Source organism: Bombina bombina, chromosome 9 (assembly GCF_027579735.1).
Source record: "Bombina bombina isolate aBomBom1 chromosome 9, aBomBom1.pri, whole genome shotgun sequence".
Lineage (NCBI taxonomy): Eukaryota > Metazoa > Chordata > Amphibia > Anura > Bombinatoridae > Bombina > Bombina bombina.
This window is the reverse complement of record NC_069507.1, coordinates 12,521,373-12,543,559: the sequence shown is the minus strand read 5'-3', so window position 1 is coordinate 12,543,559 and position 22,187 is coordinate 12,521,373. Positions and strand designations below refer to the sequence as shown.

The window sequence follows — 22,187 nt, the reverse complement described above, 5'->3', positions numbered from 1 at the left end:
AGTTTTAATATCAAGAGGACTAGTCTCCTCAATATCCAATAATCAACACTTCTTCAACAAAGAACGAATGTACTCCATTTTAATTGTAAATATTTTTATTATCAAAGAAGTCTCAACATTTGACAAAGAAAGCATTTGCAAGATATAGTTAAAATACATCTCATAACTGTACAATACATGTTTAGAGCCCACCAGATAACAGATATAAGACATTAGTACAATATACAGTGTTGGCACTTAGGGACAATACAAATTGACCCCCTGGTTTCTTATGCCGGGCATGAAAAGACTTCCGTAACGATTAATTATATTTATAATATAGATAAGAGGAAATGTAGTGATAAGGAAACCTCTAAAAAAGAGGAAAAGAAGAAAAAAGAAGGGGAAAGAAAGAAGAGCGTAAGAAGAGTTTGAGCACCTGCGGGGTAGTCTTCCTGGAGAACCTGGTTTCCTAATCGGTTCTAATGTCTAAAGATCTTCTAGTTTGCATTCTGACAGAATCTTCCCAAACTATCCATTCCTCCCATATCTGTAGAAATTCCTGTCTTTTATCTAGTAAGGTAGATGCAATGTTTTCCATCTGGTAATAGAATCTGATTTTATTTAGTATAATATCGTAATGGGGGACAGTTGTTTTCCAAAATTTCGCAATTACCGTTCTAGCAGCCGTGCAGATAATACTCACTAGTTTTAAGGAGTGTTTGTGAAGCCCTACAATAGGGAAATGCAAGAGAGCCTGCTCCATGCTTAATGTGATCTGTCTATTGAAGATCTTACTCAGTAATTCCGAGGTCGCATCACAAATTTTAGCACTTTCAGGACAACCCCACCACATGTGAGTATATGTGCCCTCTGATGTGCAGCCACTGTAACACCGAGGTGGGCTTGCTAAATTTTTTGCTAATTGGAGATGTTTGAATCTACATGGATAATTATACCATCTGTATACTACTTTAATATAATTCTCCTTTAAGTTTGCGCTAATGGAGCAGGCTAGACCTTTTTGTATTATGCTTGCCCAGTCTGCTAAGTCCCTAGAAAGGTTAGCCTCATTTTCCCACTTTCTAATATAGTATGGTTTCTCTGGTCGCTGTCTAGTGAATAAAAACTGGTATAGGCTGGAGATTGTACCTCTAGTCCTAGAGGTAGAGCTGCAGAATTTCTCAAATAATGTGGTGCTGTTTGGATCTCGTAATCTACGGGCTTCGTCTATCTTAGCTTTTAATTGAAAATAATGAAACCAGGAGTGTGGTGTAGAGGGTGGAAGAGAGTTGTACTGCTGGAACAAGACCATCTCAGAGTTACATAATGTGTCTGCTATCCTATATAGGCCTTTGTTGGCCCAAATCGTGCTAGTTTTGTCGCTGTTGTTATGTTTGTCTGGGAATATGGATAATGGTGTGAGGAGTGAGCCTATAGGAATTAGCTTATATTGTTTTTGTAGCTTGTCCCACAACCCCATCGTATGTGCAATTGATATGATTTTTTTCCAGGAATCTGGTCTGTCTTTTTTTGGGGTCCAAAACATCTGATATACCGGGTGTAAGTTTAACATGTCACTCTCTAACTGAACCCATGCTAAGTCACTATTAGAGTTGTGCAGGAGTGCTGTTTGAGCTAGCCTAGCGGCCTTAAAATAAATTTGTAGATCAGGGACTCCCAACCCACCTTCAGTTTTAGGCTTCAATAGAGTTTTCCTGTTTATCCTCGCTTTTTTATTAGCCCAAATAAATTCAAACATATGCTTTTGGACTTTTTTAAGATCTTTTAAGGGGACATCTATAGGCAATGATCTAAAGAGATACAACAGTTTTGGAAGTATCACCATCTTACTGACTACCATCTTTCCATAGAATGAGATTTTATACGTACTCCATACTTTCATTTCTTTATGTAGGTATTTATACAAAGGAGGATAGTTGAGTTTATATAGGTCTTCAAGGTTATAAGGGATTAAGACTCCTAGGTATTTAATTGCTTTAGTGGCCCATTTGAAGTCAAAATTTATCTCTAATAGTTTTTTGGTATGGGAAGGAAGGTGCACCTCAATGGCTTCACACTTGTCATTATTAATTTTGTAGCCCGACAGGGTGCCAAAGTGAGATAGGAGGTCGTATAGGATTGGAAGGGACAATAGGGGTTTGCTTATCGTTAATATGATATCATCGGCAAACAGCGAGAGTTTGTGTTCTGTTTTGCCCACTATTATTCCGGCTATATCACTCTGGTTTCTAATGCTCGCTGCTAGAGGTTCAATGCATAGAGCAAATAGCAAGGGCGACAGGGGACATCCCTGCCTGGTGCCATTATGAATATGTATTCTTTTGGATTGGTATCCTGCTACCCTAAGATACGCCGACGGACTGGTATAGATGGCTTGAATTGCCTTAACAAAGGAGCCCAATATACCGAACTGTGAAAGGGTCTCAAGCATGTAATCCCAATGAATCCTATCAAATGCCTTCTCTGCGTCCAAAGAAAGGAACAGAGAAGGCACTTTTTCATTTGTCGCAAAACTAATAAGATCGATAACCCTACGCACATTGTCAGGAGCCTCCCTCCCCGTAATGAACCCCACCTGATCATTTACTATCAATTTGGATATATGTAAGTTTAGTCTTGTGGCCATAATTTTAGTAAGGAGTTTGAGGTCTAAATTTATAAGCGATATTGGCCTATAATTTTTACAGTGGAACTTATCTTTACCCGGTTTAGGGACCACGCAAATTCTGGCTGTTAATAGGTCATTCGGGATTGTGCCCCCTCCATTATATAGTTAAACGTCTCCAATAAGTGAGGGACAAGATCTATCGAGAATTTTTTGTAAAAGCTTCCTGAATAGCCATCAGGCCCAGGAGCTTTGTTGCTTTTAAGTTGTTTAATGGCTATAACGATTTCCTGGGCCGTAATGGGAGCATTCAACTGATCTAAAGCTGTTTTTTCTAGGGTAGGTAGGTGGCACACTCTCAAGAACTCCTGTATTTTATTTCTTCTAGATTCTGTTTGGCTCTTTGGTAGTTGATATAAGGACTGGTAAAAGTCCGCAAAAGAGTTGGCGATATGCTGAGGGTCATTAATTATGGAGCCTAATGTAGTCTGAATCTGAGGGATGGAGGATGATCTAGTGATGTTTCTAATTTTTCTGGCAAGCATTCGGTCAGGTTTGTTGGCGTAAACAAAATACTGAGCATCAACCATCCTCAGATAAGCCATCGCTTCTTCATCAAGTAGTTTATTTAATTCTGTCTTTTTGGATGCAATTAGTTTAATTAAATTGGGGCTTCTATTCGCTATTACTTGTGTGTTGAGCTCCTCGAGCTCTTGTTTCCTCTCTTCAATTATCTTTTTTTTCTGTTTATTTAAGTTTGCTTTTTCTTGAATTAAGAAACCTCTTAGGTAGGCTTTGAATGCACCCCAAATATATAGAGGGTTCGGAGTTGAATTTTTGTTATCTGCCCAAAAGTATCTAATTTGTTGGGTGAGTTTTTGACATCATATTTCATTTCTTAAGAGCGAAGGGTCCAAGGACCAAGATCTGTCCCTAGAGGGGTCAAACAAACCTTTAATTGACACTTCCACAATAGAGTGGTCGGACCAGCTGGTTTGCGCTATATTAGCGTAGGTTATCAGTGGGCATAAGATCTGACTAGCAAAAATATAATCAATCCTGGAGAAAGAATTGAGGGCTGCAGAATAGTATGTGTAGTTCTTAACCCCTAAGTTATGGATTCTCCAGGCATCTAACAGGTTATGATCTAGGATGAAATCGCTTAATATCTTTTTTGAGGGCGTCCCTATGGTGGGGGATCTGTCGATCCTGTCATTGAGTGTGAGATTGAAGTCCCCCCCTAGAATAATTTTGTATTTTTTCCACGAAGTTAATAGTTTACTAATTTTAGCCAGGAAATGACCCTGATTATCGTTCGGGGCATATATGTTTCCCAATACAATCGAATTCCCATGAATTTTCCCCCTAAGTATTATAAACCTACCCTCTGGATCTCTAATTACTTCCTCTTCCTGAAAATTTAGGGATGCATGCAGAATGATAGAGACTCCTCTCTTTTTCTTATGACCGAAAGAGTGGTATTGTGTTGGGAAGGCCTTATCCCAATACTTTGGGTTTTGTGTGGAAGTAAAGTGGGTTTCCTGTAACAGTATGATATGAGCCTGTTTGCTTTTGTATTCCGCGATAGCTTTTTTCCTTTTGACATGTGAGTGAAGCCCTCTTACATTATGGGACAGTATCTTAATTGGCATTATGTATTTGGATTGTTAAGCTAATATGTACTCCTATAGTGTTGTGGCAAGCCCAGACCAAATACTGTCTGTGAGATGTCTCGTTCCTACCTTTTAGCATTAGTGCTATGTACCACCATCTTTGTCCCGCATTTATGGTCCCCCAGGTGCTCGAAGAAGGATAGAAAAGAACTGGAGAAAAGAGAAAAATATAAACTGTGAACATAACAACAAACAAGTACAAACATAAACATTAGTATCAGTGCGAGATACCTAGTTTCCCTATATATAAGGTACATTGGTCACAAGGTGTATGAACAATATCACTAACAGTGACAATTGATTTAATTCTATATAAAACAACAGCATCAGACTAAACTATATTAGATAGAGTCTATTAATATAAGCAATTGTCAATATGTGAGCCTATGCTCACCTTTTGTTACTAACTAACCGTACTATCGGTAACTAACATTAATAAACTAATAGCATATAAGTGCAATGTAGAGATACTTTGGTAGGACCAGAAGGGCCTACCTTTTGCTAGAAATATGGCTGCTGCTCTACTCCACATTGAACTAAACTAGTGTAAGTAAACTAAACAGAACTAGAAACCTAAGGGAGCTGCCTCCCCCCTGGGCAGCTGTTAGTCCTTGAAAACATTGGTCTTACAGTTTGTAGATAGATCACGGACTCCCAAGTCTGAGATGCCTCTCACAAACTCTGCAGCATGGAGAGGATCACATGACACTCAATAGTGTCCAGCTTACAGTTTTTGGGAAGCACCTGAAACAGGATCTTTCATCGGTTAGTTGTAGCCTGGGATTGGTGAATTGGTTCTATGCCCGAAGTGTCACAAGGTCTGCTGTGCGAGTTTGGAACTCTAGGGACTCTGTTCCACATCTGTTGTATCTGTATCCTTGGTGGCCTGGGCGGCAATGGCAAGGGAGAATCATCTTCCCTAAGTTGTAATCGTCGGAGTAAGTCTGTTCCCTCCTCAACGGAGGTGCAGGAATAGGTGGATTTATTATACAGAAACACAAGTCTAAATGGGAAAGACCACCTGTATTTAACTCGTGCTTTCGTGAGAGCCATGGTCATTGGCTTAAGTTCCCTTCTCTTACGTAATGTGATAGGAGACAGGTCAGCAAAAAATTGAAGTTGATGTCCTTCAAATTCTACGTGTTGTTGTGTTCTGGTGACCTGAAGGAGTTGCTCTTTGGTGGTGTAGTAGTGGAACCTAAGGATCACATCCCTAGGTGTATTTGGAATTTTAGGTTTATTCAGGGCTCTATGTATTCTGTCAGTTATAAACAGACTCTCCTCTACTTCTGGTAGCAAACGTCGCAGGATTCTGAGTAGAACATCATTAAGCTTATCATAAGTCTCAGGTAGATTCCTGATTCTGACATTAGACCTCCTGGATCTATTTTCCAGGTCTTCGAGTTGTGATTCCAGTTGCTCTATCTTATCATGTTGAGTTTGGACCGAGTTGTGTATGATTGGAATTTCTTCAATGATTTCCGTTACTTTGTCTTCCAGATCAGAGGTTCTCTGGCTTATTTCTTTTATATCATTTCTGATATCTTGTATTGCCGCTTTCAATTCTATCTGGAATACTTCTTTAATTTGCTGGACCAGGGTATTAATTGGGGGCTGCGATGGCTCTTCAGAGCTGGTGTCTAGTATAGTATCTGCAAAAGGGATAAAGGTGTGTATGGAGGTCGTTAGCTAAATATGTAGAAAAAACTGGACCTTGGACAGAATAAGTGAAAAATTCTTCTACAATTTATTTTCAAAATAAAAACATGATAATACCAAGATAAAATAAATCACAATCCCTAAGTGTTGCAACACTATATCGATCAATTCATAAAATTTCTAAAATTCAGATATACATTTGTTTCATACACAAATAAAAGGATTTATCTGCTCTTTTGTATCCTTTGTTCAAAGATTTTAGATAGAATATATTCTTTTATTTCAACACAATTAATAATATTTGTCTCTATTTGATATTTTATATCTATATTTCATCAGCTTTAAAATTACAAATATGTAGCAAAAACTAACAATTAGTTAAAACAATTTAAATGCAAGATTATAAATGGTGTCCCCACAATGGCTGTTTACTTATATTGGTTATAATTTTGTGTATCTAAAAAGTTCATCAAAGCATTTGTAAGTAATTGGAGATAAATTACTGAGGGCTGTGTTCTTTATCCTTATATTTATGTTGTGATATATTAAGGTTTCACAGTTACCTCTTTGTATCCTCAGTGAGCTTAATTTGTAGAAAAGGAAAAGGAAAGAGTACTATTTAATGCCTCTAAAGGGCTGATAGAGATTATAAAAAAATCTAGAAATGAGACATTATGCAATATTAATGAGGAAATTTTATCTATAAAAAATAGATTGGATAATAGTCAGGAACAGCACCTACTAAAAAATAGACAGAAGTTGATCAGATATCTGTGTGAACACCAAGAAAGAAAAAGCCTGTTTTTTTCCTGCGTACAGAAGTACTTAAGTGCAGGAGATTGAGGAACTACAAACACAAAAGCTAACTTGCGCAAGTTACAGAAACAAAAGGATTGTCTACAGTTTGGTGCTGTAATCAGAGCACTTCTACAAAGACCAGTGACAAGGTAACACAAAGAAAATTACCTACCGGAACCCCTTGTCTGAGAGTCAAACTGAGGACACATAGGAACCGCTGGGAAGCCGTGAGTAGTAACAGCTCACAAGAGAGGGTAAGAAAATCACCCCTAAACACTGTTTGGAACATTCCTTTTCTACAAATTAAGCTCACTGAGGATACAAAGAGGTAACTGTGAAACCTTAATATATCACAACATAAATATAAGGATAAAGAACACAGCCCTCAGTAATTTATCTCCAATTACTTACAAATGCTTTGATGAACTTTTTAGATACACAAAATTATAACCAATATAAGTAAACAGCCATTGTGGGGACACCATTTATAATCTTGCATTTAAATTGTTTTAACTAATTGTTAGTTTTTGCTACATATTTGTAATTTTAAAGCTGATGAAATATAGATATAAAATATCAAATAGAGACAAATATTATTAATTGTGTTGAAATAAAAGAATATATTCTATCTAAAATCTTTGAACAAAGGATACAAAAGAGCAGATAAATCCTTTTATTTGTGTATGAAACAAATGTATATCTGAATTTTAGAAATTTTATGAATTGATCGATATAGTGTTGCAACACTTAGGGATTGTGATTTATTTTATCTTGGTATTATCATGTTTTTATTTTGAAAATAAATTGTAGAAGAATTTTTCACTTATTCTGTCCAAGGTCCAGTTTTTTCTACATATTTAGCTAACGACCTCCATACACACCTTTATCCCTTTTGCAGATTAAGCGCCTAATCTCCATAACTTTTTCACTTTATACACCTTTCTATCTGGGAAGTAGATAGTAGGAGAATAGGGCAAGGGATATTAACTCTTAAGCGCTAGTTTATTTAACCCCCTTTTTTTGCTAGTATAGTATCTGACATGTCTCCCTCCTGGTTAGCACCTTTGTTTTGAATCATAGACTTCTTTTTCGCTTGTGCCTTGGATAAACAATCCTTAACGGATTGTGTTTTCCCTTTCATTGTATGAGAGTTAATGTTTGCTAGTAGTGCCGCTTATCCAATTACAGGGTGACTCTATCATGCCGATCAAACTGAGTCTGATGAGTTATCATGTGTTGCTGTCAATAAGCCGCTGTATATTAAAGCATATTTAACACCTTGTGTACCAACATGTAGGACCTATGTGGGCATATTTCCTGTTAGCATAGCTGCCCACTAATCTTGATTCCACCTATGTTGTTTAGTAGTGGTTTGGGTCATTCAGCTTGTAGAGGCCTGCTTGTATCTCAGAGCCCGCAGTTTGCTAATGTGGATCTAAGACAGGTGCCTCAATTGTTTTTCCTTATATGGAGTAGAGGAGCTGAATCCCCTATTCAGAAGTGTGATCACCCCCTGAGCCAGCCACCCCCAGATGTAGGAAGCTGTCCTGGGAGTACACAGCATATACAAATAGTCATTATTTCTTTTGCTGGGTGATTCTATTGCTGTATCTCAGTTAAAGTAAAGTTAAGCTTCCCCTTCTCCCAAGGGTTTAAATGGTGGGCTTATAGTGGGACTTCACCCCCGTGTTTACTATTACTCCCTTTACACTTTGATCACTTTAAGTCTACTTTAATCTGAGGACACCCAGTTTTAGTAATGGGACCTTTTGGTGTTAAAGTGGGGTATGACTGATCAAACAATCTGTATCCTGTGTGTCCGCCACCAGCACAGGGGATGAGATGAATAGTCTCTAGTAGTCGTAGTATCTTACTTCAGGGCCTCAAAAAATACCACGGGAGAGAGCCTTCAGAAGCTCCTTATGTTTAGGGGTCTCTGTTTATATATATAAGTAAAAGTCTTACCCGCTGTGTACAACCGTCAATCAAGGCCTGGGAGTTTGAACCGCCGGGGCTAGGCCCGACAGAGAAAGCCAGAGATGGCGGACTTTCGCGCCAAAAGTCTACAGCCTGGAGGCCTCTGTAGTTATTTGTCTAGGCGTTACCTCCCAATGCGGCTCCCGAGGAAGATCAGGCCAGGTAAGTCCCTGCAGAAGAGAAGCTGCCGGAGGAGAAGCTGCCAGTCTTCAGTTGGGTCGGCTGATGAGCGGGCACACCGGATTGGCGTGCAGGGTCCACAATGATCTGGGCCGTAGGGCCAACTGAACTCCGACTCCCGTGACAGGATACCCTGCGCTAGCTCCGGAGCGGAGCCCCGACCCTCCGGAGGCTAGGCGACACAGCTGTAGCAAGTCTCTTGTCCTCAAAGCAGGGGTGTTGTCGGAGTGAGAGCCGGTGCCCAGCAGTAGAATGTTAGTCCTTCGTGAATTGTTTCCCTCAGTGCAGAGCGAAGGGCAGGGGGAAAGAGCAAAAATAGGAGCAATCTCTCTCTGTTGTATGATCCACAGGGTCTCCAATAATAAATTGTCCCCCTTTGATGCTTAAATAAGCACAATTTATAATATATTTTAGAATTTATCAGGGAGCTCACTCAGACTGCGTCCTCTCTGCTTAGCGGTTAGCTCCGCCCCCGAATGTACTCCATTTTAAATAAATAAGTAGATTTGTCAGTGTCAATATCTGAGGAAGGATCTTCTGAATCAGATAGATCCTCATCAGAGGAGGATAATTCAGTATGTTGTCGGTCATTTGAAATTTCATCAACTCTATGAGAAGTTTTAAAAGACTTTGCATTTATTAGAAGGCGGGATGGCAGACAAAGCCTTCTGAATAGAAACAGCAAAAATTGTTATAAATTCACAGGTATGTTTTGTACATTAGATGTTAAAATAACAACAACAGGCAATGTACTATTACTGATGGACATATTCTCTGCATGTAAAAGTTTATCAAGACAACTTATTACAAACCACAGCTGGAGATATAATCTCCACAAAATTACAACAAATGTACTTAGCTTTGGTAGGACTGATATCAGTCAGCAGGAATCCAACAGTGAGTTCTGAAACAGGATCAGATTGAGACATCTTGCAAATGTAAGAGAAAAAACATTATATAAAGCAAAATTATCAATTTCCTTATATGGCAGTTTCAGGAATGGGGGAAAAAATGCAAACAGCATAGCCCTCTGATAGAGAAAAAAGGCAAGAGGCACATAGGAATCGGGTTTAAATAATGAAACAGAGACATTTTTTTGGCGCTAACAACATCCGGAAATGACACACTCGCGTCACCAACGACGCAACCTTGTGAAAGGACTCTGCATCAACAAAGACACCAGAAATGACGAATTTGCGTCATTGAACGTAACTTTGCGCCAAAAAAAAATCTTGTGCCAAAAATGACGCAATATAGTTTGGCATTTTGCGCCCTTCTGAGCCTAATTCTGCCCGCAAATTTAAAATGACAGTCAATTTGAAAAAAGACTATACCCCAAGTAAGAAATAAGTTTTCCTAAAAAATGCATTTCCCAAATATGAAACTGACAGTCTGCAAAAGGAAATATACTGAAACCTGAATCATGGCAAATATAAGTACAATACATATATTTAGAACTTTATATTAATGCATAAAGTGCCAAACCATAGCTGAGGTGTCTTAAGTAATAAAAACACACTTACCAAAAGACACCCATCCACATATAGCAGATAGCAAAACCAGTACTGAGGTAATGGAATATGAGAGTATATCGTCGATCTGAAAAGGGAGGTAGGAGATGAATCTCTACGACCGATAACAGAGAACCTATGAAATAGATCTCCCGTGAGGAAAACCATTGCATTTACATCCCTCTGACATTCACTGTACTCAGAGGAACCGGGCTTCAAAATGCTGAGAAGCGCATATCAACGTAGAAATCTTAAGCACAAACTTACTTCACCACCTCCATAGGAGGCAAAGTTTGTAAAACTGAATTGTGGGTGTGGTGAGGGGTGTATTTATTGGCATTTTGAGGTTTGGGAAACTTTGCCCTTCCTGGTAGGATTGCATATCCCATACGTCACTAGCTCATGGACTCTTGCCAATTACATGAAAGAAATCTACCATTTGAAAGTACTAAAGGGATCCTTTTTAGCCTTGATGTGGCTTCACTGTACACATTGATAACCCATGAGGCTGGTATTGGGGCTGTAAGATAATGAGCCAGGATGATGGATACAATGCCCTTCAGAGGGAATTCATTTTACAATTATTAACAGGAGACCTCTTATCAAACGTTGCGGCACAACCGGAGTGCCAGACCAGACAGCACGGACCTTTCTAGTTGCTCGTAGGACACAGCGGCAGCTTTAGGCACATCCCAACAGAACAGGTACCGGGGCTTATCCAGTCGGAAGAACCAGGAGGCAGAAGGTCATCAGGTGTCAAATTTGTAGAAAACACAAAGGAGCACGAATAATTAAAAGTACATTCTTTATTTTGTAGAAAGGTCCCATGCTGTCTGGTCTGGCACTCCGGTTGTGTCGCAACGTTTGATAAGAGGCTAATCTATAGAGATATTGGGTCTCCGGTTGTTACTTCTGCCCACGACTGTACTACTCTATGTGGCGCCTCTATTTTTCTCCTATAGATTTTCTGTGCACCGCCATATCCTAAGAGAGCTGCCTTTCACCGCCTACGATTGCTTCTCCCGTTTGGTCCCGAGCGCATATCTTGAGAGGAACTCTGCATCTCCTCTTTGTATCTCCTATTTTACAATTATTGAATATTGTCCTGAGTTGCAACTACTTTTTATTTGAGGATAATTATTACCTACAGTTACAAGGTACAGCCATGGGTTCCAATGTCACCCCTACATAAGCCAATATATATATATATGAATATATATGAGGAACAGTTTGTATATAGTCATCCATTATTTTTACAGTAGGGCGCCACCTGGTGGCGATACATTGCTGACATCTTTGGTGTATGGCTGGGCAACATTGGGACCCTGGAAAAATTTGTGAATGATTTAAATTCTGCAACTTGTCACATTAAGTTTAAATTGGTTTGTAGTGAGGAGAGTGTTGTTTTCCTTGACACAATGGTACTTAAAGATACCCACGATCTTGTAGTGGATCTACATAAGAAAGAAACGGATAGCAACACTCACTTACACTATAACAGTATGCATCCTCCCTCTTTGATCAGGTCTCTCACTAGGAGCCAACTCTTAAGGGTGAAAAGTATTGTCTCTGAGACAGGCCCTATAGAGCAAAGATTTGCAGAAATGGGTTACCGGTTTAAGGTGAGGGGTTATCCATCAACCTTAATACAAAAAGAAATTGAGGATGTGAGACAAATTCCCAGGCAAAATTTACTTGAACAAAAAGAGGTGAGAGAAAAAAAGAAATCAAATAGATTAATCTTTGTCAGCCAATACTCATAATTAAGTAGTAGGATACGCAAGATAATTTTCAACCATTGGTTACAGACCCTGAGGTAATTGAGTTTAGAGAGCCACCAATGCCTGCCTTTAAGAGGGGTAAAAATTTGAAAGATTCATTGGAACATGCTGACATTGGCCCTTCAAAAGCCCTTGTCCAAGGTTATATTGGCAAAAAGAATTTTGGCTGCTTTTCATGCCTTGGTTGCTCCAACTTCAATAATATGATTAAAGGCCCTTCATTTAGTCATCTGAGTACGGGTAAAAAAATTGAGATCAGGGGACATTACACTTGTCACACTGATTTTGCGGTGTACAATATTAAGTGCCCGTGTGGGATGTAGGCGAGACCACCCGCTCTGTCCATGAACGCATAAATCAGCACAAAAGTAGTATAAGAACCAAAAAACTAGATGCACCTGTGGCTAATCATTTTTTGTCTGTTGGACACAATTTAACACAACTTAGGTTTCAGATCTTGGAACAAGTGGGACATTTTAGACGAGGTGGTAATAGCACTAAAAAGGTTAAAAATAAGAGAGCCCTTTTGGATCAGCAAGTTAGATACCATGCACCCTAAGGGGATGAATAGGGAGTTAGGCTGGCCTCTATGCCTTTAAGGTGCCTGCTATATTGAGTATTGTGATATTATCATGTATAATTGTTATGTGCCTTAGAAAATTGACATCTATCATATATATGATTTTAATGTGTATCAACTTGATGTGTACTAATCTTGATGTATTACAAATCCTGTATTGCTTGATTTATAAGGATATTCTGTGTTTGTAATATTTTTTGTAACCACTAGATGGCATTTATCAGGTGCGTTACAGGTAATAGGTATAGTGGGGTGTGTAGTTTATAAGGATATATAAGGTGTATTAACTCCAGGTGTAACCATGCATGATTAAGGGCAGAGTCAGAAATGTTGCTATTTTGTGGTCTGGCTGTGACATAAATCTGTTGAAGAGTTCTGGTGGTGCTACTTATTTTTGGGACTTAAATTTGCGTATTGTGCAGTACCCTGTAAACGTTGCACACTTTTTTGTTCCCAGGGGCTGGAAAATCTTTGTGCTCTATCTGATTCATGAAAGTGACATTTTGCCTTTAGTGGTCCTTTAAGTATCACTAATAACATGAGATATTTACACTGTTATTCTGAACATACCAAGTCATTCTACAAAAGCATAAAAAGCAACTTACCCCCGACCCACAAAATCTCCCCAGTCTCGGAGCTGTGTTGTCATAACCATCGTAGATTTCCACATAGTCATAACCACAATCCGCTTCTTCCTCAATCTCAAACATCTGGAAGATTAATTCCACTCCATAACCATCTTCAGCTACTATGACCCAGTCACAATTTGACTGTACTGGGTAATTGTTATCACCAATCTGGGCATGGGAATAGAGGTCTTTTGTTTGAATTTCAGCCTTCAGGTGCCCACCACATTCTGAAATGAGAAACACAGTGTCAAATGGAGCATGTGAATCCTGTAAATTATTCTAGGCACCTTATCCATAACTTGATGTTACCATTCATGACTTATTATTCCTCACTTTCTCTGGTGAGGGCCTCAAAAATGTGCTAATCACTAGAAAATCAAGTGATCTAAACTTCATAAGACTTTTGGTGAATGCAGATCAGGATTAAGAAACAAATCTAGTAATATTAAAGTTATGGTAAATCCTAGCATTTCAAAGACACTATGATTTACTATCACTAAAAAGAAATAAGACTTTCAGCGATCCCTTTATAAAACAGTGTGCTAAAGTTGCCCCTTTCTGTGCCACATCCTCCTCCGATAGCGGTGCTAGCAAACAGAACACTGCCATATGACTTATTCAGCTATTGGTTTAGAGATAGAAATGTCACCTCATTGAAAAAACAACAAAAAACAAAACATAATTTGTGCTTACCAGATAAATTTCTTTCCTTCCGGATAGGGAGAGTCCACGGCTTTATTCCTTACTGTTGGGAAATACAACACCTGGCCACCAGGAGAAGGCAAAGACACCCCAGCCAAAGGCTTAAATATCCCTCCCACTTCCTCATTACCCCAGTCATTCTGCCAAGGGAACAAGGAAAAGTAGGAGAAACATTAAAAGGTATAAATGGTGCTAGAAGAATAAAATAAATAATAGGGAACCGCCCATAGACAAGAAAAAACAGGTGGGGCCGCAGACTCTCCCTATCCGGAAGGAAAGGAATTTATCTGGTAAGCATAAATTATGTTTTCCTTCCTAAGATAGGGAGAGTCCACGGCTTCATTCCTTACTGTTGTGAAAACTATACCCAAGCTCCAGAGGACACTGAATGAATAACAGGAGGGAACAAAAAGTAAGATGCGGACCCTATTCTGATTCTGAGGGCACCACAGCCTGCAAAACTTTTCTCCAAAAAGCTGCTTCAGCTGAAGCAAAAACATCAAACTTGTAATATTTTGAAAAAGTATGTAAGGAGGACCAGGTAGCCTCCTTGCAAATCTGATCCATAGAGGCCATGTTCTTAAAGCCCCAAGAGGAAGCCACTGCTCGAGTGGAATGAGCCGTTATCCTCTCAGGAGGACGATGTCCCGCTGTCTTGTAAGCTAAGCGGATGACACTCCTTAACCAAAAAGATAGGGTAGACTCAGAAACTCTGTGCGTAGAGGCAATAGCCAATAAAAAGAGAACCTTCCAAGATAACAATTTAATGTCAACGGAATGCAGAGGCTCAAACGGAGCCTGTTGCAAAACCCAAAGAACAAGATTTAGGCTCCAAGGAGGAGCCCCAGAACTTAAGACAGGTCTGATCCTAATCAGAGCCTTAACAAAGGACTGCACGTCTGGAAGCTCAGCCAGTCTCGACAGGGCCGAAATCTGTCCCCTGAGGGAACTAGCAGAAAGGCCCTTCTCCAGCTCATCCTGGTGTAACGAATCCACTATATGTAACTGACTTAAAAGTTTTATTTGTTGCTCTTTGGTGTTCAACCCCTGAAAACTCTGATATACCAGGTGATAGACACAGTGAGCAGTTTTAATAGACAGTAATTGTGGTTACTGAAATAGTTACTAATTTCTGTGGATCACATTGAGTTCTCAAACAGAGCTGTAAGTATAACATGAACTTCACATTCCAATAAGTCTTGTTTGGATATTTAGACCAGTGATTTGTAACCTTTTTTTTGCCGTGGCACACTTTTTTACATTAAAAAATCCTGTGGCACACCACCATCCCAAAATTTTAAAAAGATCACACATTGTAGCCTAATACAGCATATATATATATATATATATATATATATATATATATATATATATATATATACACATACACACAAACACACACATACTGTATGTATTGTGCTGTTATGCCATGCCTCCTACAAACTACCCCTGCACTGGGAGTAAAAAACAAGCAAAGTTTAAAAAATATGTCACACTGTTGTCAGTCTGCCGTGGCACACCTGAGGATCTCTCACGGCACACTGGTTGAAAAACACTGATTTAGACAACGTTGTAAACAATTGCAGAGAGTTAAGCAGTACTTCACACACATTCACCCTAAAATATATAAAGTCACACTCACACTGAACCTTAATCCAAAGTACAAAAGACTTCACAGTTCCAATATTGTGCGTGGCATAAGCGGTGAGTATTGGTAGCGTTCCAGACAATAAGTATAAAGTATTACCTTATCAGAGGCTGGGAAGCAGTGCAGAATATATACAATGTTAAACAGGCTGGAGTTTACCTGAGAGCTGAGAGAGCAGCTGCATTCAGCAGCGGAGAGAGAGAGTGAATGTGTGACTCACTTCCGGTTTCGGTAACAGCATCTGAGGAGCAGCAGCGGAGTTGCAAAAAGAATACAAGTTAGATCCGGAGGATAATCTGCAGGTAATTTATGAGGAGTGTAGTTGGTCAGTGCAGGATTAATCAGGAACAGATCAGAGTATTGTAAATAGGAGAGAAAATGGTAGCTTCCTATTCTGATAGCAAAGTAACTTGACCTGAGACAAAAACTGAGCGTTCAGCAGCAGGGTTGAAGTGAATCAATAATCAGGCAAGGAAGTGTTGTAGGAGGATCCCTTTTAAAGGATCAGAAGGTCAGAAGGGATATACCTTAAAGGTATATCACACCTGGAGAAAAGATAAGATCCTGGCAACCTTAACTCTGTGCCAGGAAAAAACACGCTCTTCACACCAGAATTAGTAGGTCCTCCAAACCTTGTGGTAGATACGCAGAGTAACTGGTTTACGAGCTTAAATAAGAGTATCAATGACACTCTCAGAAAAACCTCTCTTGGCTAAGACTAAGCGTTCAATCTCCACGCAGTCAGCCTCAGAGAATCTAGATTTTGATGAACAAATGGACCTTGTATCAGCAGGTCTTTGCAACAAGGTAACTTCCACGGAGGAGATGAGGACATCCCCACCAGATCCATGAACCACGTCCTTTGCGGCCACGATGGAGCAATCAGGATTATGGATTCCTGCTTGATGCGGGCCACCACTCGAGGAAGAAGCAGTAATGGAGGAAAAAGATATACGAGTTTGAACCTCCAGGGCACTGCTAGTGCATCTAGTAGATCCACTTGGGGATCCCTCGACTTCGACCTAGGTAGCTTGGTATTTAGATTGGACGCCATGAGATCTATCTCCAGGGGAACCCCACTTGTTGCATATCTCTGCAAACACCTCAGGATGGATAGACCATTCCCCTGGATGGAAGGATTGCCTGCTGAGAAAATCTGACTCCCAGTTGTCCACACTCGGAATATGGATCGCTGACAGCAAACAGCCTGCGCCCACTCCAGAATCTGAGATACTTCCTTCATCGCCAAGGAACTTCTCGTTCCCCCCTGATGGTTGATGTAAGCCACCGAGTTTATATTGTCTGATTGGAATCTGATAAGCTGGGACGAACCCAGAAGTGGTCAAGTCTTCAAGGCCTTGAAGATTGCCCGTAGTTCCAAAATATTGATCGGGAGGGAGGACTACACCTGAGTCTACAACCCTGTGCCTTCCTGGCACCACAAACAGCTGCCCATCCGGATAGGCTTGCGTCGGTAGTCACAATCTCCCAGGATGGTCTTAAGAAGCATGTCCCTCGGGACAGATAATATGGAGAGAGCCACCAAGAGAGCGATTCCCTCAAACCGGCTGTCTAATATAATCTATTGAGACAGATCTGAATGATCACTGTTCCACTGCCTCAGCATGCACAGTTGTAAAGGTCTGAGACGGTACCTGGCAAAAGGAATGATGTCCATGCAGGACACCATGAGACCAATCACCTCCATACACTGAGCCACAGAGGGACTCAAGGAGGTCCGGAGGGCAAGACATGCCGAAGTTAGCTTGCAACGTCTCTGGTCTGATAGAAATATCCTCATGGATATGGAGTCTATTTTAGCACTCAGGAATTCCACCCTGGTAATTGGGATAATTCCAAGATTATCTTCCATCCATGTGATCGAAGAAGGGACTCCGAGAATTCTTCCGCAAGACAAAAGAATGGTGCTTGCACCAGAATAACGTCCAAGTATGGGGCTACTGCAATACCCTGAGTTCTGGTCACGGCTAGAAGAGCCCCCAGAACCTTTGTAAAGATTCTTGGAGCAGTAGCTAGGCCAAATGGAAGGGCAATGAACTGGAAGTGCTGGTCGAGGAATGCAAACCTCAGGATCTGAAAGTGTTCCTTGTGGATTGGAACATGAAGGTAAGCGTCCTTCAGATCTATAGTGGTCATAAACTGGCCTTCCTGAATTAAAGAAAGGATGGACCTTATCGTCTCCATCTTGAAGTAAAGGACACTGAGAAATTTGTTTAAGCACTTTAGGTCCAGAATTGGGCTAAAACCGCTTTCTTCGATAGGCACCGGGACAACAACTCCTAAGGAGGATAGATTCCGAACGCACCCTAGAAAGGCATCCCTCTTTTCTGGTCTGTTAGACAGAATCGATAGAAGAAATCTGCCCCTTGGCGGATGAGATTTGAAGCCTATCTTGTATCCCTGAGATACCACCTCCAGGACCCACGCATCCTGTGCGTCCTTGAACCAGGCGTCTGAAAAAAGAGACAGTCTGCCCCCTAAACGTTCCGAACCTGGATCGGGGGCCGCCCCTTCATGCCTATTTGTTTTCAGCGTGCTTCTTATTCTGCTTGGATTTATTCCAGGACTGAGACGGCTTCCAAGTACTCTTGGGTTGCTAGGGCTTGGAGGACAATTGTTGTCATTGGGATTTGTCAGAATGAAAGGAACGAAAATTAGAAGATTGTCTCTTAGACTTGTTCTTCTAATATTGTGGTAGGAAGGCACCCTTGCCTCCGGTAACTATAGAAATAATGAAGTCCAGGCCTGGACCAAATAAAATCTTTCTCTTGAAGGGAAGAGAAAGGAGTGTGGACTTGGAAGTCATATCTGCAGACCAAGACTTCAACCAGAGCGCCCAGCGGGCTAGGACCACAAAGCCAGAGGCCTTTGCATTTAGGCGAATAATTTGCATGTTCGTATCACAGATAAAAGAATTAGCAATTATCAGAGCTTTAATTCTGTCTTGAATATCCTCGAGGGGAGAATCCACCTCAATGAGTTCTGACAAAGTCACAACAGTAGGTAGTCGCTCCGGCAACTGCAGTCGCCAGTTGAAACAAAAATCCCGTATGTTGAAACATCTTTCTCAGAAAGGTTTCCATTTTCTTATCCATCGGTTCTCTGAACAAAGAACTATCCTCAATAGGTATAGTAGTATGTTTAGCAAGTGTAGAGATAGCACCATCCACCTTAGGAAAGGAGCCCCACAAATCCAGTTGAGAGTCCAGGACCGGGAACAACTTTTTAAAAGTAGACAAGGGGGAAAAAGAAGAACCAATTCTTTCCCATTCATTCTTAATGTTCGCCATCTTAACCGGCACAGGAAAAGTCAAAGAAACTCTAACGTAGACAGAACCTCCTTTAAAAAAAAAGTGCTCGCTTTTAAATCTAAAGGACGGTTCCTCCGCAGCAGGAAGCTTAGACGCTAAGGACTCCGACCCAGAAAGTTCACCCTCTGAAGCTACAGAGGTTAACTCATCATCGGATAACTGGGACATAATAGCTAAATCCGATAAATATTTAGAGGACTCCAGGTCAGGAGAGCTAGGTTTAACCTTTCTCTTGCGTTTGTTAGAGCAAGGTAATGCACTGAGGGCCGCAGACCGAAGACCCCCTCCGGATGAAGGATTAGATGTGCTACGGGGAACTGCATGTGGAGTGGATAATGTAGCAAGGGTAGTAATCTCATGGGACACCGAGTTCTGAGAGTTAGACGGCTCAGAGGGACTAAGAGCCTTAGCAGGCTTGTCTCCCTTCTTAGACTTTATAACGGTGTTAAGGCATGTGGAACATAATTGAGTGGGCGGGAAAACCACGGCCTCCTCACAATATAAACAGGTATGATTTAGTACAGAGGGAGTACTTTCTAACATGTCAGAGTCCTTCATAACTCAGGTTATACCCACAGAAGGACACAAATAAAAAAGTTTTTTATTACAGAAAACTGCACCTTTATACTCCCAATGGCTGGGGCACTCACCACCTCCTAGACCCAGGCAGTTAACAGAGGAACGCTCTCCTCAGGTTCAAGTCTCAGCCGAAATGGAGGAAATGAACAGAGACCACACCCGGTCACATGGAGTGCAAGACAGTACTTCCTCTGTTATTACAAGTACAGCAAGTAATAAGAGCTGTGCAACACTTTCAAAAACGAAAGTGAAACTTAAAAGTGAAACTTGTTTGATCCAGCCAAAAACAGTCTATCAGCCCTTGAAAAAAATCACACAAAGCAGCATGTAAATAATTAATACACTGAATAATTAACCCCAACTGTTCAATAAACCCCCTTCAGAGGATATTAACCCTGGATCCTATCAAGGTATAAAGGAGCCACACTGTGACCCTGTTATAGCGTTTTATGTGTAAAAATTGAAACGATCTTACCTCCAGGATCCATGCTGTGGAACAGAACACAGCCTCTAAAGTGTGTCTTATAGCAGCGCCCCTGACATGGACTTAAGTGAGAGAAAGCAGGCAGTGAAACTCGTCAACACTGATTGCTTAGGAGCTGTTAGCAGTAGTCTGGATTCTAACTCCGGCCGACCCCATTTGAGAATCAGGCTGGAGAATACTTCCGGATGGAGTTCCCTCTCTCCCGGATGAAAAGTCTGCCTGCTCAGAAAGTCCGCCTCACAGTTGTCCACCCCTGGGACGTGGATCGCTGACAGATGGCAAGAATGGGCCTGGCCCACCGGATTATCTTTGCTACATCGGTCATCGCTAAGGAACGCGTTCCTCCCTGATGGTTGATGTAAGCCACTGTTGTTATGTTGTCCAACTGAAATCTGATGAACTGGGCCGAAGCCAAGTGGGGCCAGGCCAGAAGAGCATTGAAGATCGCTCTTAGTTCCAGGATGTTTATCGGAAGAACAGACTCTGCTTGAGTCCATACTCCCTGAGCCTTTAGGGAGTCCCAGACCGCTCCCCATCCTAAAAGGCTGGCGTCTGTTGTCACAATCACCCAGGAAGGTCTGCGAAAGCATGTCCCCTGGGATAGATGATCCAGAGACAACCACCATTGAAGATACTTCCTCGTCTCCTGTTCCAGGGTTATTCGAGGAGACAAATCTGCATAATCTCCATTCCACTGCCTGAGCATGCTTAACTGCAGAGGCCTGAGGTGAAACCGAGTAAACGGTATGATGTCCATTGCCACCACCATCAGTCTGATTACTTCCATGCACTGAGCCACTGACGGCTGAGGATTGGACTGAAGGGATCGACAAGTATCTAGAATCTTTAATTTCCTGACCTCTGTCAGAAAAATCCTCATAGATATAGAATCGATTAGAGTTCCCAAGAAAGTCACCCTTGTCTTCGGGATTAAGGAAGATCTTTTCCAGATTTACCTTCCATCCGTGAGTTCTCAGGAAGGATAGCACAATGTCTGTATGGGACCTTGCTAGTTGACAAGATGGCGCCTGGATTAGAATATTGTCCAGATAAGGTGCCACCACAATGCCCCGCGGTCTTAGAACCGCCAGCAGAGACCCCAGAACCTTTGTAAAGATTTTGGGCGCTGTAGCCAGACCGAAAGGAAGAGCCACGAACTGAAAGTGTTTGTCCAGAAAGGCAAACCTTAGGAACTTGTGATAATCTCTGTGGATAGGAACATGAAGATATGCATCCTTTAAATCCACTGTCATCATAAATTGACCCTCCAGGATCAATGGAAGAATGGTATAAATAGTTTCCATCTTGAACGATGGAACTCTGAGAAACTTGTTTAGACCCTTGAGGTCTAGGATAGGTCTGAAAGTTCCCTCCTTTTTGGTTACTACAAACAGATTTGAATAAAACCCCTGTCCGTGTTCCTGTACGGGAACGGGAAAAATTACTCACAGGGAGGAGAGGTCTCTTACACAATGTAAGAACGCCTCTCTTTTATCTGGTCTGCAGATAATCTTGAAAGAAGAAATCTTCCTCGAGGAGGAACATTTTTGAACTCCAGTTTGTATCCCTGAGACACTATGTCTATAGCCCAGGGATCCTGAACATCCCGCACCCAAGCCTGAACGAAGAAAGTCTGCCCCCTACCAGATCCGGTCCAGGATCGGGGGCAAACCCTTCATGCTGACTTGGATTCAGCAGCAGGCTTCTTGGATTGCCTAGCCTTGTTCCAAGATTGGTTGGGTCTCCAAGTAGGCTTAGATTGCGAATAGTTACCTTCCTGTTTAGAGGAGGAAGGGAAGGAATTGCCCTTGAAATTTCGAAAGGAACGAAAATTACTTTGTCATCCTTTTTGTTTACTTCTCTTATCTTGAGGAAGGAGATGGCCCTTACCCCCATGATATCCGAGATAATTTCCTTCAGGCCAGGCCCAAACAAGGTCTTTCCCTTGTAAGGAATTGCTAGAAGCTTAGACTTAGATGATACGTCCGCAGACCAAGGTTTTAACCATAAGGCCCTGTGGGCTAGGATAGAGAACCCTGAACTCTT

At 41.1% G+C, this 22,187-nt stretch overlaps 1 protein-coding gene across 1 annotated transcript in view; it reads right to left on the bottom strand.

Moving 5' to 3' along the window:
* Positions 1-22,187, bottom strand: part of TLL2 (tolloid like 2) — a 610,754-nt gene that overhangs the window by 13,432 nt on the left and 575,135 nt on the right. The window contains exon 19 of the mRNA XM_053691878.1: positions 13,373-13,623. Coding sequence (XP_053547853.1) covers positions 13,373-13,623 — 251 coding nt within the window. The remainder of the gene's footprint in view (positions 1-13,372; positions 13,624-22,187) is intronic.